The sequence below is a fragment of the Pleurodeles waltl genome, chromosome 1_2, assembly GCF_031143425.1.
Source record: "Pleurodeles waltl isolate 20211129_DDA chromosome 1_2, aPleWal1.hap1.20221129, whole genome shotgun sequence".
Lineage (NCBI taxonomy): Eukaryota > Metazoa > Chordata > Amphibia > Caudata > Salamandridae > Pleurodeles > Pleurodeles waltl.
This window is the reverse complement of record NC_090437.1, coordinates 1,359,134,137-1,359,154,746: the sequence shown is the minus strand read 5'-3', so window position 1 is coordinate 1,359,154,746 and position 20,610 is coordinate 1,359,134,137. Positions and strand designations below refer to the sequence as shown.

The 20,610-nt window shown below is 50.1% G+C and overlaps 1 protein-coding gene across 1 annotated transcript in view; it reads left to right on the top strand.

The window, feature by feature from the left end:
• LOC138296341 (avidin-like) overlaps positions 1 to 20,610 on the top strand; it is a 49,547-nt gene that overhangs the window by 9,624 nt on the left and 19,313 nt on the right. Inside the window, exon 3 of the mRNA XM_069235391.1 lies at positions 203 to 323. Within this exon, the coding sequence (XP_069091492.1) occupies positions 203 to 323 (121 nt within the window). The remainder of the gene's footprint in view (positions 1 to 202; positions 324 to 20,610) is intronic.

Here is a 20,610-nt window from a genome sequence, read left to right as displayed (position 1 = left end):
GTATGTTCCTACATTGCATCAACCTGGTCTTACAAAATGCCCCGTGGATGCCCATGCTTCTAAGGGTACATGCCCACAAGGCATATCGGGCCTTGCTGAAACTCTGCCTCAAATTCAGAGCCTCAAACTTTGAAATGTAACTAGAATTTACATCACGTTCCCACTGAAATTCTACACAATGTGTATCCTCTCTCTTCTTCAGAATCAGTGACAGTCTTCACTGGGCAGTGCTTTAAGGATGACAATGGAAGTGACGTTTTGGAGACAATGTGGCTGCTTAGAAGTTACACTGAAAAGAGAAAAGACAACTGGAAAGCAACAAGGTAAGTTTTGATGGGGATTCATTTTCAATAAGAAACTCAAGTGTGTTTTCCATTATCAAATTTAGACTTAGAAAAAGAGATAGAAACGTAGAGAAAAAAGAAAGAACAACATGTTGGTAAAAGAACAGAAAAGGGAGACAAGCATTGGCAAAACCAAAAGGCCTAGCCTTTCTCCTGGTTGCAGTGCTTCATGTCATTACTACACGTCCCTCTCGAGGCAGAAATAGCAGCTTGCAGTCTTTAACAAGGCTGCAGTCCTTCAAGATTTTATTAAATGTCCCTTATGAAGTGCCCTAAGATGTTAGTAGATCTCCATTATAAGTAAGATGCAACTGCTTCTGATGTCTTTCCCAAAGCTTAGGAAGTGTGGTTCAACATAAAAATGTGCATATACACTTTTGATACTCTAATGAATTGTGCTTGTTCTAAAGAGGATAAGTAAATATGCCAAAGCTTGTTTATAATGATTCAATATTGCAACTTTTGATAAATTTTTAGGGTTGAGCCTGCCTTGCATGCGCTTGCGCATGCGTTTCGCTTGTGAGACGCTTTAGTAGTTAGAAAAGGGCTCGGAGCCCCATCCACGTCACGTCAGTGTCTTTCATTGGTTCGTGGGCTTGCCTGTTAAAATCTGCTTGCTTTCATTAGTGGAAGGCACGCATACGTCATGCCTGTTCCGGTGGTTAGCCCTCCTCCAGCGCAGTGACCAAGTACTGAAAACATGCGAGGCTCGCTGTTTTCCGTCCGGTTTGTGGACTACTTTTTATCTTTTTTATGGTTTGCAGTAGCGAGATGAGCACGGTGTCTGATTGTTCTTCCAGTGACAGAACCGCCATTATGACACCCGGAGTTCCCGCATTTCTGTGTTCAACTCTTTGCTAAACACAATGCTGCTGCTAAGATATTCTTCTTTCATTAAAGATTGCATTTTTGTATATTTCATTACGATTCTTTTTGTGTTTGTGACAAAATATGGGGAAAGCGGTAGTTTCTAGTTGCTGCGGAAGAGAAGACTGTTAGAGCTATAGCTTCAGTTAAGGGGGCTTTAAGTTTACCCCAAGGTGGCGTGTCATAGTCTGTAGGATTCTTTTGCTGTTTTAAGACCGATGTCATTCTCATGGCGTCTTGAGAAAGATAAAAGTTCGGGAAAGTGTCTTGTCCAGCTTGATTCTTTTTTGTAGTTGGTGTACTGATGTTCTTGAGTGTTACCTTTCCCCAGAACTTCAGTCACGCTTTGTTAATTTCGATGAAGAATGATTGGGTCAATGAGATAGGGAACGTAGTGATGGAATATATGAATTTGGAGGTGAGCATCATTTTTACTTTTTCAAGCCTTCCTCACTGAGACATATTCAGCGGAAAACGAGATAATGTTCCTTTTTAATAACTTCCAGGGTTTCAAAATGTATTTTATTGGGCTGTATCAGAAAATGAGTATGCAAATGCAAAAAGTAGGTAAAATGCTTTCTCTTGTCAATTTCTGTGTTATGAAGTACTGCGCCAGCGTGACTCGCGAATGCCTTGCTACTGACACTCCGCTGCAGATGAACTCAGGATACAGACAAGAGCATGTTGCTTTTCCTTTCTTTGGACTTCACTATGCAATGCAAACCTGCTGCACGCTAAACCGTGTGAGGCAGGGGAGGCGGAGGGGGCAAGTGCTGTAGCTCACGACCTCTTCCTGCAGTGCATGGAGTGCCACTGTGCAAGGAGTACCGACAGCCTTGGATCAGTGGGGAGGGCACCGTGATACACCACCGGAGGGACCCGTGACACACCACCGGAGGGCACCGTGACACACCACCGGAGGGCCCCGTGACACACCACCGGAGGGCCCCGTAACACACCACCGGAGGGCACCATGACACACCACCGGAGGGCCCCGTGACACACCACCGGAGGGCCCCGTGACACACCACCGGAGGGCACCATGACACACCACCGGAGGGCACAGTGACACACCACCGGAGGGCACCGTGACACAACACCGTGACACACCACCGGAGGGCACCGTGACACACCACCGGAGGGCACCGTGACACACCACCGTGACACACCACCGGAGGGCCCCGTGACACACCACCGGAGGGCCCCGTGACACACCACCGGAGGGCACCATGACACAACACCGTGACACACCACCGGAGGGCCCCGTGACACACCACCGGAGGGCACCGTGACACACCACCGGAGGGCCCCGTGACACACCACCGGAGGGCACAGTGACACACCACCGGAGGGCACCGTGACACACCACCGGAGGGCCCCGTGACACACCACCGGAGGGCACCGTGACACACCACCGGAGGGCACAGTGACACACCACCGGAGGGCCCCGTGACACACCACCGGAGGGCCCCGTGACACACCACCGGAGGGCCCCGTGACACACCACCGGAGGGCACAGTGACACACCACCGGAGGGCACAGTGACACACCACCGGAGGGCCCCGTGACACACCACCGGAGGGCACCGTGACACACCACCGGAGGGCACAGTGACACACCACCGGAGGGCACCGTGACACACCACCGGAGGGCCCCGTGACACACCACCGGAGGGCACCGTGACACACCACCGGAGGGCACAGTGACACACCACCGGAGGGCACCGTGACACAACACCGTACCACACCACCGGAGGGCACCATGACACACCACCGGAGGGCACAGTGACACACCACCGGAGGGCACCGTGACACACCACCGGAGGGCCCCGTGACACACCACCGGAGGGCACCATGACACACCACCGGAGGGCACAGTGACACACCACCGGAGGGCACCGTGACACAACACCGTGACACACCACCGGAGGGCACCGTGACACACCACCGGAGGGCACCGTGACACACCACCGTGACACACCACCGGAGGGCCCCGTGACACACCACCGGAGGGCCCCGTGACACACCACCGGAGGGCACCATGACACAACACCGTGACACACCACCGGAGGGCCCCGTGACACACCACCGGAGGGCACCGTGACACACCACCGGAGGGCCCCGTGACACACCACCGGAGGGCACAGTGACACACCACCGGAGGGCACCGTGACACACCACCGGAGGGCCCCGTGACACACCACCGGAGGGCACCGTGACACACCACCGGAGGGCCCCGTGACACACCACCGGAGGGCACAGTGACACACCACCGGAGGGCCCCGTGACACACCACCGGAGGGCCCCGTGACACACCACCGGAGGGCACAGTGACACACCACCGGAGGGCACCGTGACACACCACCGGAGGGCCCCGTGACACACCACCGGAGGGCACCATGACACACCACCGAGGGCACAGTGACACACCACCGGAGGGCACCGTGACACACCACCGGAGGGCCCCGTGACACACCACCGGAGGGCACCGTGACACACCACCGGAGGGCACAGTGACACACCACCGGAGGGCACCGTGACACAACACCGTACCACACCACCGGAGGGCACCATGACACACCACCGGAGGGCACAGTGACACACCACCGGAGGGCACCGTGACACACCACCGGAGGGCCCCGTGACACACCACCGGAGGGCCCCGTGACACACCACCGGAGGGCACCATGACACACCACCGGAGGGCACAGTGACACACCACCGGAGGGCACCGTGACACAACACCGTACCACACCACCGGAGGGCACCGTGACACACCACCGGAGGGCACCGTGACACACCACCGGAGGGCCCCGTGACACACCACCGGAGGGCACCGTGACACACCACCGGAGGGCCCCGTGACACACCACCGGAGGGCACCATGACACACCACCGGAGGGCACCGTGACACACCACCGGAGGGCACCGTGACACACCACCGGAGGGCCCCGTGACACACCACCGGAGGGCACCGTGACACACCACCGGAGGGCACCGTGACACACCACCGGAGGGCACAGTGACACACCACCGGAGGGCACCGTGACACAACACCGTACCACACCACCGGAGGGCACCATGACACACCACCGGAGGGCACAGTGACACACCACCGGAGGGCACCGTGACACACCACCGGAGGGCCCCGTGACACACCACCGGAGGGCCCCGTGACACACCACCGGAGGGCACCATGACACACCACCGGAGGGCACAGTGACACACCACCGGAGGGCACCGTGACACAACACCGTACCACACCACCGGAGGGCACCGTGACACACCACCGGAGGGCACCGTGACACACCACCGGAGGGCCCCGTGACACACCACCGGAGGGCACCGTGACACACCACCGGAGGGCCCCGTGACACACCACCGGAGGGCACCATGACACACCACCGGAGGGCACCGTGACACACCACTGGAGGGCCCCGTGACACACCACCGGAGGGCCCCATGACACACCACCGGAGGGCCCCGTGACACACCACCGGAGGGCACAGTGACACACCACCGGAGGGCACCATGACACACCACCGGAGGGCCCCGTGACACACCACCGGAGGGCACAGTGACACACCACCGGAGGGCCCCGTGACACACCACCGGAGGGCCCCGTGACACACCACCGGAGGGCACCGTGACACACCACCGGAGGGCACAGTGACACACCACCGGAGGGCCCCGTGACACACCACCGGAGGGCCCCGTGACACACCACCGGAGGGCACCATGACACACCACCGGAGGGCACAGTGACACACCACCGGAGGGCACCGTGACACAACACCGTACCACACCACCGGAGGGCACCATGACACACCACCGGAGGGCACAGTGACACACCACCGGAGGGCACCGTGACACACCACCGGAGGGCCCCGTGACACACCACCGCAGGGCCCCGTGACACACCACCGGAGGGCACCATGACACACCACCGGAGGGCACAGTGACACACCACCGGAGGGCACCGTGACACAACACCGTACCACACCACCGGAGGGCACCGTGACACACCACCGGAGGGCACCGTGACACACCACCGTGACACACCACCGGAGGGCCCCGTGACACACCACCGGAGGGCACCGTGACACACCACCGGAGGGCCCCGTGACACACCACTGGAGGGCCCCGTGACACACCACCGGAGGGCACCATGACACACCACCGGAGGGCACCGTGACACACCACCGGAGGGCCCCGTGACACACCACCGGAGGGCCCCGTGACACACCACCGGAGGGCACAGTGACACACCACCGGAGGGCACCGTGACACACCACCGGAGGGCCCCGTGACACACCACCGGAGGGCACCGTGACACACCACCGGAGGGCACAGTGACACACCACCGGAGGGCACAGTGACACACCACCGGAGGGCACCATGACACACCACCGGAGGGCCCCGTGACACACCACCGGAGGGCCCCGTGACACACCACCGGAGGGCACCATGACACACCACCGGAGGGCACAGTGACACACCACCGGAGGGCACCATGACACACCACCGGAGGGCCCCGTGACACACCACCGGAGGGCCCCGTGACACACCACCGGAGGGCACCGTGACACAACACCGTGACACACCACCGGAGGGCCCCGTGACACACCACCGGAGGGCACCGTGACACAACACCGTGACACACCACCGGAGGGCCCCGTGACACACCACCGGAGGGCACCGTGACACACCACCGGAGGGCCCCGTGACACACCACCGGAGGGCACAGTGACACACCACCGGAGGGCACCGTGACACACCACCGGAGGGCACCGTGACACACCACCGGAGGGCCCGTGACACACCACCGGAGCCAGCCACCACCTCCGGAACCATGTTAATAATCTCTGACTAAAACCACACAGCTCTTTAAAATCTCAAACCAGTAGGAGCTCCTTGCTATTAAAATATCAATAGCTGTGTTGGTGAAAATCATAGTTTTTTTTAAGGCCAGACAGTGCGTTGCATCACTCATCTGGTACATGGTGTGCTAAGCGTACATGCTATTACTTCATATTCTTTTCAGTTCCAGAACACTCACTGTGCAGGTCAGCAGTCTGGGTGGAAGTTGAACCATGAACCACAACACAGTAACCCTTTGTGGCCTGAGCCAGTCTGCTGTGTGGATCGGCAGAGCCAGGTTTTTACTCTGGAAGAAGTTCCTAACAAGCTGAAACAAGCATTTACAATGCAACAGGTCTCGCATTTGCTCGACTTAGAGCTATTAGTGTTGTAAACTCCTAACCAGACTTTTCTTGCCACACAAATTACAAGGAAAAAAACAGCGCGATCGCGTTATGTAAAATGCAGCGGAATCGCGTTATGTAAACCACAGCGCGATCACTCTGCGTGGAAAATAAAAAGATAAAGTAGTCCGGAATCCATGCTGAAAACATCGAGCCTCAAATGGTTTCAGTAGTTGTCCGGTGCTGTGTAGGTGGGTAAACACCGGAAAAGGCATGACGTATGCATGCCTTTCACAAATGGAAGCAAGCGGATTTTAAAAGGCAAGTCCATGAACCAATGAAAGTGACTGACATGACAAGAGCGTGGTTAGAAGCCCAAAGAGAGATTACAGCATGGACGGATCGTTTGCGCTCAACCCTAAAAAGACACAAGGTGTCAATGTCAGCTTGAGGGAGCCAACTCCATGCACCTCAAAACCAGACAGTAGGATTGTAGGGTTATTACACGCGCACATCGGCAATAGACAAAAGACAATCTATAGCTGGACAGTTACCACTCCCCTTGAGTGACATTCAACGGGCCCTGGCGTTTACCAAATTGTACATTGTTTGCGATGACGTGTAGTTTCGATGTTAACATTTTAAATATGGACTCAAATATCCCGGCATGCAGACGTTCTAAAAAGAGATGACTGAGGCCTTGCATGAAACAGGCCCTCTTGTTTAAATGCAAGGAAGAGTCAATCCACAAACCTGGCAGAAAAAGGCAGGTTTAGGGCATCCAGAATGGCATGAATCCAGGGCATGTTACTCCAGTCTAAGGCCTTAGCGAGATCAGTGGTGTCGTGCACCTGTCAAATGGCACGGACCTGCTGGGTCCCTGGAAATCAAATTTACTTTATATAATTGTACGTGATTACCAGACCTGGAGCCTGCCTGAGTCTAGTCTGAAAGGCACCAGCCCGTCGCACATCTGCCAAGCAGACGGAAAACCAGGCCTGAAAGAAAATGGTGTTATTGGGCAATTAAGACTCAAGATGCACTGCCCCTTGCCATTTTATCTTATCGCTTGTAATGGCACGGAGTGTACCAGCCCATTGCCACTGTGGAGCTACAAGAAGTAGGATGGTTTGGGAGAAAAGAAAGTGCTGGATAGGGGCATGCATGGACTTAGGGCCATATGTACCAACGCATTTTCCCATAGACACAGAATGGGTAAAACCCTTTGATACGTCTGTCCCTTAGTCTTAAGAATCTCTACAGCAAAATACTTCTTTACAAACTTTACACGGTCCATACGTGTTGAGGTACCCCAGGCCAATTTTTTTATTTATTTTTATTTTAAATTCTGTAAGTTGTAGTCCTTGTTTTATAAATGAACAAATATGACTACAAGGCCCAGAACTGGAAGAAAAAAAACTTGGACTGAAGCAGCTAGTCACGCATAGACATGGGACGCTTGCCAGGGCTTCAACTCCCGATGCACAAATGTTGCCTTGTTTTAGTAGAAGAAAGGAGGTAGAGACCGTTACCTCAGTCGGCATCCATGGAGTGAAAGAAGGCGCCCCCTGAAACCCGACCCCCTTTTCAATACGTCACCAGTTAAGTAAGAAACGCGAGGGCGCCCAGGATACGGGGAATAAGGGGACAAGAGAAGAATAAAGGGGAGTTGGAGAAGAAGAGCAGCTGGTGAGATGCGAGTGTCTGGAAAGTACAAACCAGCGGAGGTACCCATGGCGAAGATACGGGGGGAGGAAACGAGAGACACAAAACCAGGACGTGAGATCGCCAGGTGAGAGATGAAGGTAACATGAGAGATATCAGGTGAGAAGGCCGGCAGGAGAGCAGGCACACTATCAGTCACACACTGACGGAAGAAGATGAAGGGAGAGGGAGGGCGGTATGAGTGCATTCTCACGCTTTGTATCAGAGACGCAGGGGGTGGGAGACCAAACCAGCATCCCTTTGAGTTCCTTGATGCTGAAGCGGGCTGGGCTGTCTGTAGAGGGAGAGAGAGGGATGAGAGACGTGTGAGCAGGCATGTGTGTCTTGGAGCTCAGCCTCAGACCTCTCCACGTCAGAAGCGACAGGCCCTGAACACCAGGAGCCAGGCCTATAGCCTTAGCCACAGGCGACGCTGTGCACTAGAGTCTTGCATTTATCCGAGTTATGGCTATTACCAGTTGTAAACTCCCAACCGGATTTTTCTTGCCACGTTCAAAGAAAAAAACAGCGCGATCGCGCTGCTACAGTTCACTCACAATGAAACCTATCGGCAAAAGTGCAATTATCTACGTAACCGGCAAAACTGCAATTAACTGTGTAACAGGGTCGATGTTATGCAAAGCGCTCGACTTCTGCCAAGCAAGATCACGCTGCAAAAATAGAGAAAAAGTAGTCCACAAACCTGACGGGAAACAGCGAGCCTCGCATGTTTTCAGTACTTGGTTTCTGTGCTCGAGGAGGGCTAGCCCCTGGAAAAGGCATGATGTACGCGTGTCTTCCACTAATGAAAGCAAGCAGATTCTAACAGGCAAGACCACGAACCAATGAAAGACACTGACGTGACGTGGGCGGGGCTCCAAGCCCTTTTCTAATTCCTAAAGCGTCTCGCTAGCGATACACATGCGCAAGCGCATGCGACTCAGGCTCGACCCTAAAAAATACCTTCCAGCTATTATGAGGAATGGCTTTACGTTTTCCAAAAAATAATGCTTATTTTGGGGTTTGTCTTTTGAAAATGTAAAAAATGCCAAATGCTCAAGCATGCAGCCTTGCTGCTGATTGTTGCGCCAGAAGTGATGCGGCCATGTTGGCAGAAGCACTTTTGATGGAGAAACCCTTTTGACACAGTGAGTTTCTCACATTATGTTGGGCATTCTGTGGCTAGGATGGCAGAGCCGGTGCCCCCCCTAACCCCAGGTGTTTGCCAGCTGGCATGCCAGATTCTAACTGACTTCCTTAATGTTTTTCTTATTTTAAGAGTAAAGAAAAGTAGTTTTCTGGGTCTCCTTCTAGGATTTGAGAGAAACCTTGGTCACCACTGTGTCCACATGTTGGCCCTGCATGCAGGCTTGGCAGAAGTTAATGCGCATTGCAGGACCCTCTGGATGCTTCTTCTTTGTGGACAGGTGTGATCTGCAGCACCTGATTCTAAGGGCCTCTTTAAAAGTTAGCCACATTGTGGTATATGGGGGGCTGGAGTCATGTACGTTACTTGCTGGCATCTCCCTAGCAAAGCCCGGCTACCATAAACTTCTCTCTGAAACTGTGAATGCTGCTCAGATGCAGCTCACACCTGACAGCCACAAAAGCCAAACAACTGCACTAACAGGTTCTGCTTCCAATTACTTATATGCATTGTCAAACGTTTACTGTATGCATCTGTAGTGGCCCATCAAGCGCACCTCTGTGTTGTACATCTCTCTGTCCACTCCATGTTTGAGGGCAGCCATAGGTTCACCATGACACGATTGGAGCATACCTCCAGATCTCACATATTACACCCAACGCTTCCGACACGGACCGCCGTACAAACCCATATTCCACCACAACAAACGCGGTGGGCTCTTACCTGTTCATCCGGGAGTGACTTGCAGCCTAGGAACGAGTTTCAAACGCTGCGCTAATTCTGCAGTATGATGCAATACAATGGAGATAGTACAAGATTCAATCACATGATGCCAGAGAAATACAAGAAGTAGCCCAGCAGCCAATCAAACCTCCTGCAAATCTGCATTTTGCAAGACAAGCATTGCTTGTTTTCCTACCGTACAAGAGCTCTGGGGGAGAGTTGAAGCTCTGTCAAGTCGGACCGAATAAATACATTCACACTGTTTCTGAGGGTGCAGAGTTCATGAAACTCACTTCAACTGCATGCTTTTCATTTACTCAGCTGTTCTTAGAGAGGGCTAGAAAATTCTCCTTATTAGAATTCGCTGTGACCACCCGGTCATCAATGGCCAGTTACACTTTTGTGGACGATGTTACATTACTCCAAGTCATTTGTAAGAAGCTCGTCAGATACTCGGCTTTACTTGGCATTCTGACTTATGCGGTGCTACGTTTGAAAACAAAAAAGGAAAATGCTGAGCACCAGAATATAAAGAACGAATTGGGTGGTGTAAAATGTACACACCTGGTAGGGAATAACTTGAGATTCCCGTCTGTGGAGAGACTAAAACGAATCAACAGAAAACTATCAAGAGGATTAACCAATAAGACAGCACCATCAAGAACAGAGGGCATCATGCCACAGGCTCCAAGCTTTCAAAGGCCTCACTCTCCTTCAACAAGACGTATTTAAAGATTTTTAAGACTAATGTTTTATTGATTAAAAAAACATTGGTTAGTTGACAAAATGAACAACATCTGTAGGCAGAAGCATACTTGACATGAGCAATGATGGCACAGGGATGGAGGCGGCAAACGGTGAGCAACATATTGAACACGGTCTACGGGGAGGTACTGTGGGCTATGCCTCATGACTGAGGAGAAAGATTGTAAAGATGGGGAAGTTGAGGGGAGCTGTGTATGTTTGTGTTGCCTTCTGGCAGGTTAATATGCATATCTATTATTATTTTTTCTGTGCTCTCTGAGGCAGTCCTTTCTGGACCTTGAGTTAGGTGGTTTTCATTTGAAGTATTCCATCAAGCTTATCAGGAGTAGCTTCCGCTATACCCAGGGGCCTACAGAGGTGGTATTTAAATTCAAGCTTTTGGGAGTGGCTAGCATACTTCCACACTTCAATAACTTTTGGGGTTGAGGGGGTTTACTTGCGTTTGTTATTTTATAAGGTACAATAATAATAGAGTGTCTAGTGTAGGAGGCTGGCCTGGCTTATAGGGGGTACAAATGGTACTTACACCTTGTGCCAGGTCCAGCTATCCCTTATTAGTAGAGTGTAGTAGTGTTCTAGCAGCTTAGGCCGACAGAGAAAGCTATAGCAGAGCAGCTTAGGCTGAACTAGGAGAAATTCAAAGCTCATGCAATATCACTTATATCATATAGATACTATATCATAAGAAAGACAATACTCAGTGTTACTAAAAATAAAGGTACTTTATTTTAGTGACAATATGCCAAAAATATCTCAGAGGATATACTCCCTTAGGAGGTAAGAAAAAAATACACAAAATATACACACAAACCAAAATCAGGTAAGTAAACAGTTAGAAAAGTATTGCAAACACTGTAGAATACAATAGGATGCAATAGGCCTAGGGGCAACACAAACCATATAATAAGAAAGTGGAATGCGAACCACAAATGGACCCCTAGGCTAGTGTAATGTGTAGAGGGTCGCTGGGAGTGTAAGAAAATACTAAGTGTGTCAAAGATACTCCACCCCAAGACCCTAGAAAGTAGGAGTAAAGTACTACTATTTCCCCAGAAACACACTAATGTCCTGATAAAGGATTTTGCGAAGACCACAACAGACTGCAAAGTACTGAATACGGATTCAAGGACCTGAAGACCTGCAAAGGAATGGGATCAACTTCAAAAGTCGCTAAAGTGGCAGGAGCCCACTAAACCCCGGATGAAGGTGCAAAATGGCTGCCTCCAGTTGGAAGAAGCTGAAGATTCTGCAAGAACGAAAGGTGGTAAGAAGTTATTTTTCATGCAGAAGATGTCCCACGGCGTACTGGAGGATGCAGAGTTATTTCCTTGGAAAAATACCACAAACAAACCTTGCTAGCTTCAAGAGTTGCGGTTAAAGAAAAAGGGTGCTGCCCGGGCCCAGGAAGGACCAGGATGTTGCCACTTGGGAGAGGAGAGAGAGTGGTGCCTTAGCAAAGTAGAGAGCCCATGCACAAGCAGGAAGCACCCACAGAAGTCCTTGAACACAGGTTCAATAAGACTGAACACATCGGTTGTCTCAACACTGCAAAAGAAGGTCCCACGACACCGGAGATCAACTCAGGGAGCTGAGCATCGAAGGACAGAGTGCTGGGGACCTAGGCTCGGCTGTGCATGCAGGATTTCTTGGACATGTGCACAGAAGCCCTTGTAGCTGCAGAACATGCAGTGCACAGGATTACTGTCTGGGGAGGGGAGGCAAGGACTTACCTCCTCCAAATTCGGACAGTTGAACCCCTGGACAGTCTGGGTCACTGGGGTTTACCACCTGTGTTCCAGGGGCCACGCTGGTCAGGATGTGAGGTGACCCAGAGTACCGGTGAAGCTGAAGTTTGGTGCCTGCTGAAGCAGGGGGAAGATTCCAAAACAAACAAGGTAGTGGCTCTGCATATGGTTCGCACCTCCTTATGTGTACACATCGATGTATTATTTATATAATGAGCTTGTTCAAGTCAAGGGTCCCCATCAGTACTAGCACCTAGCCACTACAGGTACAAAATTAGTTGGTCAAAACACCACCCAACAACATGTGAAGAATATTGTAGGAAAGTACCATCTTGCCTGGCATGTTACCCCCATTTTTCACTGTATATATGTTGTTTTAGTTGTATGTGTCACTGGGACCCTGTCATACAGGGCCCCAGTGCTTATAAGTGTGCCTGAATGTGTTACCTGTGTAGTGACTAACTGTCTCACTGAGGCTCTGCTACTCAGAACCTCAGTGGTTATGCTCTCTCATTTCTTTCAAATTGTCACTATCAGGCTAGTGACCAATTTTACCAATTTACATTGGCTTACTGGAACACCCTTATAATTCCCTAGTATATGGTACTGAGGTACCCAGGGTATTGGGGTTCCAGGAGATCCCTATGGGCTGCAGCATTTCTTTTGCCACCCATAGGGAGCTCTGACAATTCTTACACAGGCCTGCCACTGCAGCCTGAGTGAAATAACGTCCACGTTATTTCACAGCCATTTTACACTGCACTTAAGTAACTTAAAAGTCACCTATATGTCTACCCTTTACCTGGTAAAGGTTAGGTGCAAAGTTACTTAGTGTGAGGGCACTCTGGCACTAGCCAAGGTGCCTATAAAACAAAAAGTATACTGTTCCAAGAGTGTCTGCCTATGTTAATCGTCATGGGCAATTAGTGTCATCAGGAGTACCCTCAAGCATCAATTACGATGCTGAGCATCATCATCGGGTTGACTCCTCGCCGGACCGGCACTGCAATATCCGACGGGCCACCACTCGAAGGTGGTAGGCTCTATGACCGAAAATGATGTTACTGATCAAGTAGAGTCAGTGAAATGTGATAATGTATGGTGATAAGAAAGGAGAGTAAACGGTGTATTAAAATTGGCTCTGAACACCAAATGTCTTTAATACTATATGTAGGAGTCAGGCCAAGATTAAAAAATTAAATCAAGGAGTCTAAAGGGGAGTAATGTGCCCCACACTCCTTAACATAAAGTGAGGAAAGGAGGAGAACTACTCGATCCTAACATTAAGGGGTCGACATGTTTCACGCCTAAATGGTCTGTCAAAGATCCAGCGGCGTTTCTTCAGGACCTTAGAAAAGATAACTTCTCCTTAAAAACAAATAACAATAAGTGCTGGAAGGTCACTTACAGTGTATGCATTAAATAGTCGCTGTCAGTCGTCTATTAGGTCGCCCTGAAATAAAGAAGACACACAGACAGACATAGAGAACAGCAAAATATGCATTGATATATACAGGTGAGTCAAAAAGCCCAGTATCAATACAATAAGAATTCAATAAATCCATCATCGCTCAAAAACCGTGATCAAATTCATTCAGCATGGCATAGAGGGGCTTACCATCCCATTTTGAGAAAGGGCCTCATGAGGACGCTAAAATCCCGACCAGAGACGGAACCGCTCTATCAAAGGTAAGTAAAAATAGTACAAAGTATAGACAAGGGACCAATTAAGTCAAAAGTATTGTTGAACAAATATGATCATACATTTAATCTTGTCACATAGTCCATAACCACTTTATAAAAAATTTAGTAGGAAGGTGGAGCTCGGTACATCACCCCAACCTTGAACTACAAGTGAGCTCATGGCCCACACTAGTCTATAGAAACAGATAGTCGACATGCAAGCATACAGCCATAGACAGAAAGTCCCGTCTATCTCAAATGTCCAATGCCCGGGGAGTGAGAGAACAGTGTCGATCTTATTTTGCCGCTAAGCGAATCGTGGAATATGCTGTGTCGCGTGTTTATGTAAGTAAAGAAGTTAGCCATCTACTATTAACGAGACCGCTTGTTCGCGAATCCGCGAATGAGTGGAAAAGAAAAACAGTCAAGAGGTAACCGCTGCAGCTACCTCTTCGTCAATGACTTACTTGAGAATGGTCACTGGTCAGCACTGCACCTACCCTGGGGCGCGTCCCCGAAGACAGGAGAGACGTGAAGCCGGTGTGTTTTAAAGTTCCGTTAGTTCAATCGGCAGTGTCTCTCACGAACGACACTGAAGAGGGACACAAAATAATATGAGCAAGTCTCATGAAAGATGGCGGCCGCCATATTGGAGTGGTTTCTAAACGTTCACAGTTAACGTCTCGAGCCACGCTCTAGAGTGGAGTCTATTTCACTCGACTCAAAAAAACACAAAAACACATATGGCTCAAACCATAAAATTGTTGTATTCGGTCTGGAGGTAACAACTAGCTCTTACTAATAATTGTTCTAGAACCCATTAATAAATAGTACCAAATTGAGTGTCTCAGGATTACTGTGACAGTACTAAATAAGGTTCCAACAGAAAAAAAAATTTGAACAAAAATTCTGAACATTCGTTCTAGGTTGTCAAAGTGATTCGTACTTATTATTATCCTGTACCCCATTAGAAGTGATACCATATTGTTTGGATCAGAATTACTGAGACAATGGCAAACAGTTATGAACTGAAGAGACGGACAGGTCGTGGGAACAAAACTGTACGTCATATCAAATGGTAAACGATCTCTCAAAAAAGGAATTTAACTGTCCCACTAGCAGAACATCCTAAAGTTGTCTCTTAAATAATAGGTCAGTTCAGAAAGAGCATGTACAGAACTGAGTTTCTGTACCGAACTTCAGTGTCAGTCATAAGGCAGTTACGATGAAAGGGTGCACCACGGGATCTCGTCATTTAGACCTGTGTCAGCTGTTTTTAATTTGTAAATCCAGCGTTGTTCAGTCCTCAATAGAAATCTGGGATCACCATCTGTAGGAGGCTGGACTGGCTTGTAGTGAGTACCAAGGGGTACTTGCACCTTGCACCAGGCCCAGTTATCCCTTATTAGTGTATAGGGTGTCTAGCAGCTTAGGCTGATAGATAATGGTAGCTTAGCAGAGCAGCTTAGGCTGAACTAGGAGACGTGTGAAGCTACTACAGTACCACTTAGTGTCATATGCACAATATCATAAGAAAACACAATACACAGTTATACTAAAAATAAAGGTACTTTATTTTTATGACAATATGCCAAAGTATCTTAGAGTGTACCCTCAGTGAGAGGATAGGAAATATACACAAGATATATATACACAATAGCAAAAATATGCAGTATAGTCTTAGAAAACAGTGCAAACAATGTATAGTTACAATAGGATGCAATGGGGAAACATAGGGATAGGGGCAACACAAACCATATACTCCAAAAGTGGAATGCGAACCACGAATGGACCCCAAACCTATGTGACCTTGTAGAGGGTCGCTGGGACTATTAGAAAATAGTGAGAGTTGGAAAAATAACCCTCCCCAAGACCCTGAAAAGTGAGTGCAAAGTGCACTAAAGTTCCCCTAAGGACAAAATAGTCGTGTTAGAGGGAAAATGCAAGGAAAACACAAATCAGCAATGCAACAACGATGGATTCCTGACTGAGGGTACCTGTGGAACAAGGGGACCAAGTCCAAAAGTCACAAGCAGCTCGGAGATGGGCAGATGCCCAAGAAATGCCAGCAGTTGGTGCAAAGAAGCTCTTACTAGGCTGAAGAACTGTGAATACTGCAGGAACGACAAGGGCTAGAGACTTTCCCTTTGGAGGATAGATTTCCACGCCTTGGAGAGTCGTGCAGAAGTGTTTTCCCGCCGGATGGACGCCAACAAGCCTTGCTACACGCAAATCGTGCGTTTGGCATTTTTGATCGCTGCTGGGGCCCAGGAGGGACCAGGAGGTCGCAAATTGGACCTGAAGAGAGAGGGGACGTCGAGCAAGACAAAGAGCCCTCACTGAAGCAGGTAGCTCCCGGAGAAGTGCCAGAAACAGGCACTACGAGGATGCGTGAAACGGTGCTCGCCGAAGTTGCACAAAGGAGTCCCACGTCGCCGGAGACCAACTTAGAAAGTCGTGCAATGCAGGTTAGAGTGCCGTGGACCCAGGCTTGGCTGTGCACGAAGGATTTCCGCCGGAAGTGCACAGGGGCCGGAGTAGCTTGCAAAGTCGCGGTTCCCAGCAATGCAGCCCAGCGAGGTGAGGCAAGGACTTACCTCCACCAAACTTGGGCTGAAGAGTCACTGGACTGTGGGGGTCACTTGGACAGCGTCGCTGGATTCGAGGGACCTCGCTCGTCGTGCTGAGAGGAGACCCAAGGGACCGGTAATGCAGCTTTTTGGTGCCTGCGGTTGCAGGGGGAAGATTCCGTCGACCCACGGGAGATTTCTTCGGAGCTTCTGGTGCAGAGAGGAGGCAGACTACCCCCACAGCATGCACAAGCAGGAAAACAGTCGAGAAGGCGGCAGGATCAGCGTTACAGAGTTGCAGTAGTCGTCTTTGCTACTATGTTGCAGGGTTGCAGGCTTCCAGCGCGGTCAGCAGTCGATTCCTTATCAGAAGGTGAAGAGGGAGATGCAGAGGAACTCGGCTGAGCTCATGCATTCGTTATCTGAAGTTTCCCCAGAGACAGAGACCCTAAATAGCCAGAAAAGAGGGTTTGGCTACCTAGGAGAGAGGAAAGGCTACTAACACCTGAAGGAGCCTATCAGCAGGAGTCTCTGACGTCACCTGGTGGCACTGGCCACTCAGAGCAGTCCAGTGTGCCAGCAGCACCTCTGTTTCCAAGATGGCAGAGGTCTGGAGCACACTGGAGGAGCTCTGGACACCTCCCAGGGGAGGTGCAGGTCAGGGGAGTGGTCACTCCCCTTTCCTTTGTCCAGTTTCGCGCCAGAGCAGGGGCTAAGGGGTCCCTGAACCGGTGTAGACTGGCTTATGCAGAATTGGGCACATCTGTGCCCAACAAAGCATTTCCAGAGGCTGGGGGAGGCTACTCCTCCCCTGCCTTCACACCATTTTCCAAAGGGAGAGGGTGTCACACCCTCTCTCAGAGGAAGTTCTTTGTTCTGCCATCCTGGGCCAGGCCTGGCTGGACCCCAGGAGGGCAGCTGCCTGTCTGAGGGGTTGGCAGCAGCATCAGCTGCAGTGAACCCCAGGAAGGGCAGTCTGGCAGTACCAGGGTCTGTGCTACAGACCACTGGGATCATGGAATTGTACCAACAATGCCAGGATGGCATAGAGGGGGCAATTCTATGATCATAGACATGTTACATGGCCATATTCGGAGTTACCATGGTGAAGCTACATATAGGTAGTGACCTATATGTAGTGCACGCGTGTAATGGTGTCCCCGCACTCACAAAGTTCAGTGAATTGTCTCTGAACAATGTGGGGGCACCTTGGCTAGTGCCAGGGTGCCCTCACACTAAGTAACTTTGCACCTAACCTTTACCAGGTAAAGGTTAGACATATAGGTGACTTATAAGTTACTTAAGTGCAGTGTAAAATGGCTGTGAAATAACGTGGACGTTATTTCACTCAGGCTGCAGTGGCAGGCCTGTGTAAGAATTGTCAGAGCTCCCTATGGGTGGCAAAAGAAATGCTGCAGCCCATAGGGATCTCCTGGAACCCCAATCCCCTGGGTACCTCAGTACCATATACTAGGGAATTATAAGGGTGTTCCAGTAAGCCAATGTAAATTGGTAAAATTGGTCACTAGCCTGTTAGTGACAATTTGAAAGTAATGAGAGAGCATAACCACTGAGGTTCTGGTTAGCAGAGCCTCAGTGAGACAGTTAGGCACCACACAGGGAACATATACATGCACACCTATGAGCACTGGGGCCCTGTGTGACAGGGTCCCAGTGACACATACATATAGGCCACAAACCTATGAGCACTGGGGTCCTGACCAGCAGGATCCCAGTGACACATAACAACCATACTGAAAACATGGTGTTTTCACTGTGAGCACTGAGGCCTGGCTATCAGGATCCCAGTGAGACAGTGAAAACAGTGACAAACACCCTGACATACACTCACAAACAGGCCAAAAGTGGGGGTAACAAGGCTAGAAAGAGGCTACCTTCTCACACACCCCCCCCCCCAAACGAAGGACAATAAGGCTAACCTTGGCCAGTTGAGACTTTATTGTCTAAGTGGTGATAAGTAGAGAGCAGCTCTGCAATAGACTGGTTACTCCCTTTATCATCCACTATATGGTTACTTCCCTGTGGGGGTGTAAACCACCCTGTTTGAAGTTTTTTAGCTAAGCAACAATGTGAAGATGTATTTTCAGAGTTTCTATCAGTAAGTTTTAGTTTAGAGCAGTGGGAATTGTCCACTGAACCTATTTGTAGTGATGGAAATGCCAGACAGGGATGCTGTCTCAGAAAAGCCATAGCTGGGCAAAAACTTTGTCCATCTGGCTGGAAGAGAGAACAGGGATGCTGTTTCTCTTGAGTTGGAGCAGGGCAGGGATGCTGTCCTATGAGCTCCACACTAGGGCAGGGATGCTGTCCTAAGTGTTGTGAGGTAGTGCAGGGTTTCTGCACTAAAGTTTCTCTGGGAGGGTTGGAGGGATGCTCCATGTTAACTAAAATGGTGCTCTTTTTCTCACCAATGTTAGTTATCCCACAGAGAGGTACTTCCACCTCAGGGAGTCCAGCTTTGCCAGCTGATGATTCCCTTGGAACAGGTGCCACCCCAGGAGAGGTTTTTCCCACCACAGGAATGGTATCCTGAATGGTAGTGTGGTTAGGGGATACTGTGATACCCTTTTTACTTGTTGATGGAGAGGGTTCCTGAGTTTTCAGGCCTTCTCTCCTTTGCTTTTTCATTTCAGTAGAAATGAGAGGGAACCATTCCTCAGGGATGCCCAGCATGGCTGCATGGGCATAAAACTCTACATCAGCCCAACCTGAGGCCTCTAGGTCATTACCTAAGAGACAGTCTACAGGTAAGCTAGGTGATACCACCACCTGCTTAGGGCCAGTAACTCCACCCCAACTAAACTGAATTATAGCTAAGGGAAGAAACTTAGTGGAGTTATGGACATCAATAATCTTATACTGTTGTCCAATGATGTGTTGTTCAGGAGGCACTAGGTTTTCAGTCACCAAAGTGAAACTGGCACCTGTGTCCCTGTAGGCCAAGGCCTCAACACCATTTATTGAAACTGTCTGCCTGTACTTATCCATTGTAAGGGGACAAGCAGCCAGTGTGGCAAGGCCAATGCCACTAGGTGTGACAGAAACTGTCTTGGGACTGATGACATCAGTTTCCACTATGGACCCATAAGTGAACCCAACTACACCCTTTGCTTGACTGTTGCCAGCAGTCCCACCACTAGTACCACTACTGCTAGGGGCACTAGAGCTTGATGTATTAGTGGTGGTAGGCTCAGGGGGTTTACCTGGACAGGACTTATCCCCTGGCCTATGGCCTCTATTTTTACACACAACGCACCAAGGCTTTTTAATGTGTGCAGGTTGGGAAGAAGAGGAAGAATTTCTTTTTATCCCCACCCTCTGAAGAGTGTTTAAGATTTGAAGTGGGATCTTTGGTTTTACCCTTATCCCCATGCTTATCTTGAGATTTTTCACCATCTTTCTTCTTATTGCCATCTTTGTCACCCCCTGTATGAACTTTTCTGTTCACCCTTGTTCTGACCCATTTGTCTGCCTTCTTTCCCAATTCTTGGGGAGAGGTCAGATCAGAGTCTACCAGGTACTGGTGCAACAAATCAGACACACAATTATTAAGAATATGCTCTCTCAGGATCAAGTTATACAGGCTGTCATAATCAGTAACTTTACTGCCATGTAACCACCCCTCCAAGGCCTTCACTGCCTGGTCAATGAAATCAACCCAGTCTTGTGAAGACTCCTTTTTGGTATCTCTGAACTTTATCCTGTACTGTTCAGTGGTTAAGCCATAACCATCCAGGAGTGCATTCTTAAGAACTTGGAAATTATTGGCATCATTTTCTTTCACTGTAAGGAGCCTATCCCTACCTTTTCCACTAAATGATAGCCATAGGATAGCAGA